The 8,303-nt window shown below is 35.1% G+C and overlaps 1 protein-coding gene across 1 annotated transcript; it reads left to right on the forward strand.

The window, feature by feature from the left end:
• Positions 1-728: 728 nt before the first annotated feature.
• On the forward strand, positions 729-5,232 carry LOC107849749 (probable pectinesterase 8). Its single transcript, XM_016694310.2, has 5 exons — positions 729-1,209; positions 1,466-1,637; positions 2,034-2,240; positions 4,540-4,799; positions 4,894-5,232. The coding sequence occupies exons 1-5, from the start codon at positions 833-835 to the stop codon at positions 5,048-5,050; spliced, it is 1,173 nt and encodes a 390-aa protein (XP_016549796.2). The 5' UTR covers positions 729-832; the 3' UTR covers positions 5,051-5,232.
• Positions 5,233-8,303: the final 3,071 nt, after the last annotated feature.

Genomic DNA, 8,303 nt, shown 5'->3' on the forward strand with positions numbered 1-8,303 from the left:
TTAGGCGGGGTAGGGGTAGGCCGAAGAAGTACTGGGGTGAGGTGATTAGGCGGGACATGGAACAGTTACAGCTCACCGAGGACATGACCCTAGATAGGAAGGTCTGGAAGAGGCGAATTACGGCAGAAGAGTAGGGCCAGATTGGGTCGCTAGTGTAGGGAATTACTCGGTGGGGGTTTTTTATTTTTTTTTATTCCTGTTATGATTCCGTATTCAGTGTTCCATGCTTATTACGAATCTGTGTGCTTTCCTCTGCTTTCCTCTGTTTTATAGTCCGTATGGGTGCCTTATTTATATTATTGTCATCTGCTTCTGTGCTTTACTATGTGTTTGTGTGATATCTTGTGCCTGAGCCGGGGGTCTTTCGGAAACAGCCTTTCTACTTCATCAGAGGTAGAGGTATGGACTGCGTACATCTTACCCCCCCCAGACCCCACTAAGTGGGAATACACTGGGTTTGTTGTTGTTGTTGTTGTTGATTATATGAAATATCACTTATTTTAGGTCAAATAAAACCGTAAAAACATCAAATAATATGAACCACAGGAAATAAAAAGATCACGTCTAATCAAGACATAAGAATCCATCATCCATTTGATGTTTTGGTAGGGTATTGCGTATGGAATTGTCCCAAAATTGGAAAGGGTAATTTGCAAGGCATGCCAACCATTCTTGTACTTCATTCAAGTAGTACTCTTATTTCTTTCTATTTTATCATAAAGTTTTCTTAAAGCCATAATCCACTACTCCAATATTTCAATGTTATCCTTCTCTTATTTATATGTATTATTGTCACCTTCTTTGTTTATTGTTCTAGCCAGAAAAAAAAAAAATGAATCCCAAGGCCATATATTTTCCAAGTTTCATAGCAATCATTGCTGTTTTGGCATCAACTCATATCTTGAATCCTCCCCAAACGTACTTCAACTGCATTCTTGATCGCTTCTCTACAGCTTTATCGTTCAGTATTGTTACTCGTCATCACCATCATGGTCATCATCGTCATGACACTGACGAAGATAAGGCAAAACAATCACCCTGTGACAAATTTTCACCCAATTTCCCCACTATAGACCCTAATACTACGTCAATTCTATGTGTTGATCGTAATGGATGTTGCAATTTCACCACAGTGCAAGCTGCAGTTGATTATGTTGGGAATTTTAGTACCAAAAGAAGCTTAATATGGTTAAACAATGGCATTTATTTGTAAGCAGTACCTCTTAATTTGTTGCTCCTTCCTTCCCATTTTCAATACAAAGTATATTTTACTAATTTACCCTAATAAAAGTATATTGATCTATTCTTCGTAGATACTATGTTATTAATAGTATAGTTGAAAATCATTGCTAATTTTAACCTTAAATTTCTTAATAACCATTATTTTGAAATAATTTTCTTGAACTAAAACGACTCTTGTTTTATTATGTAACGGATTTTTGTTTTATTTGATTAAATTATGCAGTGAAAAAGTAATTATTCCAAAAACAAAACCTAACATCACATTTCAAGGGCAAGGGTATACGACCACAGCTATCGTATGGAATGACACAGCCAATTCTGCAAATGGCACATTTTACAGTGGCTCTGTCCAAGTTTTCTCCAACAACTTCATTGCCAAGAATATAAGTTTCATGGTATATAAATATAGCACGATCAATCCTTCTCTCTCTCTTTCATTTTTCACGCAGAAAAAAAGCATAACTATATATTTCACTACTTGTGATTCCATTGTCCGCAATACTTGCATCCAATGACAGGTCAGGAATTACAACAAGGAGATTCAAAAAAAAATAACTAAATTCTAAAGTACACGCTAATCTTGTGAACTAAGTTTATGACAACCTTTGCCACTACATTTAGATACTTTCCTTCTGTCTCTAATTGATATATGTACGCGAAATTCAACAATTGATTTGCATATCATAATTTTTGGACGAATGAAGTTCACTTGACTATCATTAATTATACATAGGTATGTTTTTTCATGCTCGCACACCCATACATATTTTTAAGTTTTTCAATAAATACAGAATGTAGCTCCAATGCCGATGCCAGGGGCGGTAGGAGCACAAGCAGTGGCGATTAGGATAGCCGGAGATGAGGCTGCCTTCTGGGGTTGTGGATTTTTCGGAGCTCAGGATACTCTACACGATGATAGGGGTCGTCATTACTTCAAGGATTGTTACATTCAAGGTTCCATCGACTTTATTTTTGGCAATGGAAAAGCACTTTACGAGGTACATAAATTTAATTTCACATAATCATGTCACGAGTACAAAAAAAAGTATCACTTATGTCTTCAAAGTAGATATGTTTTCTTTAGGAATTTAGTTTTTAGTGCATGTAGACGGGGCAGATTTAGCATTGGTGGAGGGGGTTTCCGGGAACGTCCAAACATTTTAGGATACCTTGTAATTACATTAAAAACCTATTAAGGCAAAAAGCTTAAATATATCATTGAACTATCAGAAATGACTTATTTATGTCATCCGTTAAAAGTTGAGCTCATTCACACCATCGCCGTTATAAAACTAACTCATTCATGCCATTACTTTTTAACGGTGATTTTCAAAAACAACTTTGCAACGTGGCCTTTTATTAGAGGTCCACGTCATTAATTAAAATAGGCAAAAAGGTTCAAATATGCCATTGAACTATCATAAATGGCTCAATCAATTTAAAGTTCGGCTCATTTATGTCATCACCGTTATAAAATCAACCCACTCATGCCATTACTTTTTAATGATGGATTTTTAAAAATATCTTTGTCACGTGGTCTTTTATTAGAAGTTCACGCCATTAATTAAAAAGAAATCAATATTAATTTCAAAATATCTGAAATTAGTTAGTATCGGGATTATTTATCTGAAATAATTTTTTAATAATGTATACTCCCCTAATTCGTGATGGGAGAATGGAGAAGTTGTATTAGTACGCCTCTTTCTTTTTCTTGTTTGCCCTAATCGTTCATTGGCTTATTTTCTTGCAACTTCGGAGTATATATTGGAGTCACTGGAATTTAAGCTAATCAATTACTGTAGAATAGAATTTTTGAGGTTTCTGTTAATCGTAACATTTATAATGATTTAGAATGAACTAGAAATAGCCAAAAGATATACATTAATCACTATTTTTTCTGATTAGAAAAATAGTTGTTGTTGTAGGAAAAAAAATACTTTAATGGGTGTGGGTCGGGTTATGTTAAATAAATCGGTTGTTCTTAATAGGTCTAAGATATTTTGAAATTAATATTGATTTATTTTAATTAATGTCTCGGACTTTTAATAAAAGGCCACATGGCAAAACTATTTTTGAAAACCTACCATTAAAAAGTAATGACATGGGTGAGCTGATTTTATAACGACGATGGCATAAATGAGCTGAATTTTTAACTGATGGCATAAATGAGTCATTTCTGATAGTTCAGTGGCATATTTGAGCCTTTTTCCTTATTTTAATTAATGACATGGATCTTTAATAAAAGGCCGCGTGGCAAAGCTGTTTTTGAAAGCCACCGTTAAAAATTAATGGCATGGATGAGCCGATTTTGTAACAGCAATAGCATGAATGAGCCAAACTTTTAACTGATGGCATAAATGAGTCATTTCTGATAGTTCAATGGCATATTTGAGCTTTCTCTCATATATTAAATATATAAAAATTATAAGTGAGTGTTAGGATCGTGAATTCTGGATAGTGCAAAATTAAACAAAGTAATCAATCAAAAGACAATAACAAAGACGATAATAACGATAAGTTGAGAAAATAAAGGAAGCACAAATTTAACGTGGTTCGGTCAACTTGACCTACGTCCACAACCAAAAGGAGGATCAACTTTACTAAACAACAATGGAACAAAAGAGAGTACAAAAACACAAAAAAGAGTACAAAATTAGAGTAATTAAATACTCTTCTTTCCCAAATACCCAAGAGAATAACCTCACAAATATCACTCCAAAGAAGAGGTTCACTCAAAATATTTCCCAACACAACTCTCTCACAAATACTCTCTACAAAGAAGAAAACAAACACAACTAAATCTTCTCAAATGTTGGTGTTCTTCTCAAAATGGTGTGTTATGAATGAGAAAGAGGGTCCCAATTTATAGAGATAAAAATTGGCTTATTGATGTCATCCATGATGTTAATGGAAGATGTAAATTTCAACATTTCCATGTGAATGAGAGAAATTTACAACAAAATCTTTGATAGCAACTTTGTTTGACCAACAAATAATCTTCCAAAAGTCTTTGGTAGCAACTTTGTTTGACAAATTCAAAAATAATCTTCCAAAAGCCTTCGGTAGGCTTTTACCAAATGTGAACTAAAGAAAAAAAAATAAAGGCCACATTACAGTAAGAACCATCCACAAAGTTCTTAGTTGGATTATGGTTCAAAAGGAACTTGAAGAAGTGTTTCATATGCTATACCTGAGTTCAAATCCCTTTGGAATGGCCACTTTGAACTTATTTTGGTATATTATTTATTTTATTGAGAATCTGCAAGCTTAAAATCTTGGATCCACCTCTGCATGCAGAACTGCCAATTGATATCAATAGCAAGCCCAGTAGCCGCAGGAGTGAAATCGATAAATGGTGCAGTAACAGCACATGGAAGAGCTACCAAAGACGAAAATAGTGGCTTTGTATTCGTGAATTGCACTTTGGGAGGCACTGGTCGGATTTGGTTGGGGCGTGCATGGAGGCCCTACTCTACCGTCGTCTTTGCTAACACTTTCATGACAGATATCGTGGCTCCCGAAGGCTGGAACGACTTCAACGATCCTTCAAGAGACCAGTTAAGTCATCGTATAATCATTTCATCTAAAAATTTAAATCATATAAATATATGACAATGAAGTTTAATTGACCAGAATGATTACTATATGCAGGACAATCTTCTATGGGGAGTACAATTGCACTGGAGCAGGATCCAATATGGCACTGAGGGCACCATATGTGCAAAGACTAAATGACACACAAGCTCTCCCCTTCCTCAACTCCTCTTTTATTGATGCTGATTTGTGGCTCCAATCTTTCTCCTCTTAGCAACTCTTCCTTCTCCTTCTTCGTACCTTTTCTTTCTAATTATAACTACATGTATGTGCACACGATCACATAATATTTTAGTATTGAACAAGATTGTTGTAATATTATTTCGGATTTGTCTTAAATAGAAATCCACTGACACTATTATAAATGAACTTCTACTTAATTATCAGTGTTTTAATTTAATTTGTTGTATAGAAGATCATTTATCTTATTTTTCAAGTTATTACTACTACTAACTATAGAAATATAGTTATCCTTAATTACCTTTAAAGTGTACACTGTTGAATGTGAAGAAGTTAAACACAATATTATATATTATCAAAGAACATTTCTGATTAAGCAACATGAAGATAATTTGACGATGAATTTTATTCTATTATATTGTCCCTAATTGATATGAGAATAATTACGGATATGGACTTATGAGAGTGCATGTTGGATCCGAGCCTTGGTGTGTGCAATTGAAGTGTAAAAGAGACCCAAAATATACCAAAATCAGTCCATAACTTTCACTTGATGGGCGCCCACTCTTTGAAGGGCCTCTTGGTCATTTTAGTTTCTATTACGTAATGTACTACATAAGGAACATTGTAGGATTTTTTTAGTCAATTTTTGTTGAATATTGAAGTTGTAAACACTTATAAAGACAAGTCCTCTCTCCTTTAGGAGGCTTGGCCGAAACTACGGCAAGATCTAGTGTGGAATCACTAGTGATTGTATTTTTCTTAGAAACGTAGATGCTAGAGAGGTGGAATCCGATCTTATGTCACGTAAGAGATAGGTGAATCATTGTGTGTGGTGTTAAGAGTCCAAGAGTGGAATAGGCTCTTGGGTTCTTAAGATTATACCTTTGTGTAGTCTATCTATCTATCCCTTTTCTTTTATTGTAATTCTTGTAATGTTTGTTCTAGTTCTTGTAATCCGTAACTTGTTGTTCTTGTTATAACATTGATGTTGTTCATTTTGTCTTCATATTGTTGTTGATAATCATAGTTTGGATGGTTTTTTTGGTGTTAAAGCACACCCTTCATCTCATTATTCTTGTTGTCATTGTTGAACTTGAGTGTGGTCTCCAATCGGTCCAAGAATCCCTTTGATTAGTGGACTGTTTTGGGGTGTGTTTCGTGTGTTCCTTATTTTTCTTGTATCATTTGGTATCAAAGCATGACTTGATATTGTTCCCACAAGATCAATCTTAGACTTGTAAACTTGAAAATAAAAAAAATTATTGAAAAACTGAAAATTCTAGAAAAAAGTGCAATCTGTCCATTTTTGTTCTTGGCCAAGAAATTGTTGTTCTTGTTGTTGTAGTCTTGGTCGGATTGTGGAGTCTAGGTCTAGGATTTCTTTTGTTGTTTTTTTTTTTTGTTCTTGTTTCTAGTGTTACTTTTCTTATTCACTAACACTTTGAGTCTAGATCTAAACTTGAGCTTGAACTTGTTGAAAGTTGTTGTTTTGAACATTGTTGTGTTCGTATGGTATTATTCTTGTTATTATGGATGTATTTGGACATTGGTGTTGTTGTTGTAGATCTTGAAAGGTTGTTGTTGTGTTCTTGTTGTTCATCATAACCTTCCTCTCTTAATAAAATTGAAACACAATAAAAAGAGACTAGGCCGTTTGTGGGAGGTTTTGTAGTTGGCCTTATTATTGCGGAATTGTTGATGTTCTTGGAGATTGTTGTTGGTTGTTCTTCTTGTGGTTATTATGTTCTTGAAGTTCTTCATCATGTTCTTCACCTTGTTAATATTAAAGTGAACTTAGATCTTCAAAAGTTGAAAGGCAAGGTGTAGAACTTGCTAAATCTTGAAAGACCCCAAATTACCAAAGGACTTTACATCACATCTCAACCACTTTTCATAAAACAAGGGTCCATGTTTTAAGGAGAAGTATAAGTCTAGTCAAAAGACTTTTGAGTCTTGAAATTTGAATTAAGAAAGGAGCTCTAAAGACTAGTTTGTATTTCCCTCCATTGAACAATTTCCACCAAAGTACAAATTGTAAATTATAATTTGAGAACCACTAGTGGACTGCCACGACACCAATTACTATTCACACGATAAATTTTAAGCTCAAATTTTTATCTTCTAGTTTCAATTTTTTATTTTGTTGGTTTCGTTTGTTGCTTTCAATACTAATTTACAAGTTAGTGGCCATTTACTAGATTGTAAATTAGTTTTGAAATCGTTCTTCATGTTAACTTTTCTTTGTGTATTTTAATTCTTTTGAGTTATTGTAATACGTCCTTGTGTGTTTTCCTTACTCTTTGGAGTCATTGTAAATGTTGAATTCACCTCTCGGAGTACAAGCAAGCTTGCAACACTTGTGAGATTGAGTATGAGGGATCCGAGAGACAAGAAATAAAAAGAGAGAGGGAGGTTATTTTTGTACAACTAACGTGTTTTTCTATTTTTGTAGGTAACTTCTTGGCCATAATGGAATCCACTTTGGCCCACCTTGATGCTATTTCCCTGGAATTGGCTAAGGCAAATGCAGGTCTTGAAAAATTAAGCTCGGATGTGTCTACTATACTTGAGAGGTTGGATCGAGTGAAGATTCGAAGGAACTCTCGTGTTTCTACTCCCGAAACTTTACCTCAAACGATCAATCCTCCAAGACCACCACCAAATGACATAGACATAAGCCAAGCCACCAAATGTCCTCAAACCCGAGACCTACATAGGTCAATCCCTCCTCCATTCGATTAAGTCCAACAAAAAGGACTTGAAAGCCAAATCCATCCCGTTCAAGCTCCACAACCGAAGGTCCACTTTACCAAATCAATCCTCTCAACCGAAACTCCACTTCACCAAAGCCGACATGTTCATGTAGAAGATAATGGTAGAAAGGAACATGACGGATATGGAGTCTACGACAATGCTTGTATGATGGTAGGAGACTTGTTTCGGAAGAGATTAAAGACAAGGCTCAAGATGGAGAGGAAGCCTAGGGTCAAAATGAAGATGTTGGCCAAGACTTGTGTTATTGAGCTCTCGGGTTTCTCATGTTTTTGTGGACTGTTTTGTGCCATCTCATGTTTTGTGGGCTGTTTTGAGTGATTTCTTTTGAAGTGGACAATTGAACAAGGTGAAGCCGTGAATTTGTGGGAAAATTCCTCTCAAGATAGAGGGGATGATACAAGAATAATCACGAATATGGACTTATGAGAGTGAGTGTTGGACCCAAGCCTTGGTGTGTGCAATTGAAGTGTAAAAGTGGCCCAAAATGCACCAAAATTAGTCCATAACTT

The sequence above is a fragment of the Capsicum annuum genome, chromosome 12 (assembly GCF_002878395.1).
Source record: "Capsicum annuum cultivar UCD-10X-F1 chromosome 12, UCD10Xv1.1, whole genome shotgun sequence".
In the NCBI taxonomy this organism is placed as follows: domain Eukaryota; kingdom Viridiplantae; phylum Streptophyta; class Magnoliopsida; order Solanales; family Solanaceae; genus Capsicum; species Capsicum annuum.

Bases quoted from the DNA above. Each gene is read 5' to 3' on its own strand.
- LOC107849749 (XM_016694310.2), top strand. From the start codon at position 833: ATGAATCCCAAGGCCATATATTTTCCAAGTTTCATAGCAATCATTGCT. The intron at 2,241-4,539 runs GTACATAAATTT...CTCTGCATGCAG, and splicing joins ATGGAAAAGCACTTTACGAG to AACTGCCAATTGATATCAAT. The intron at 4,800-4,893 runs GTTAAGTCATCG...TACTATATGCAG, and splicing joins AACGATCCTTCAAGAGACCA to GACAATCTTCTATGGGGAGT.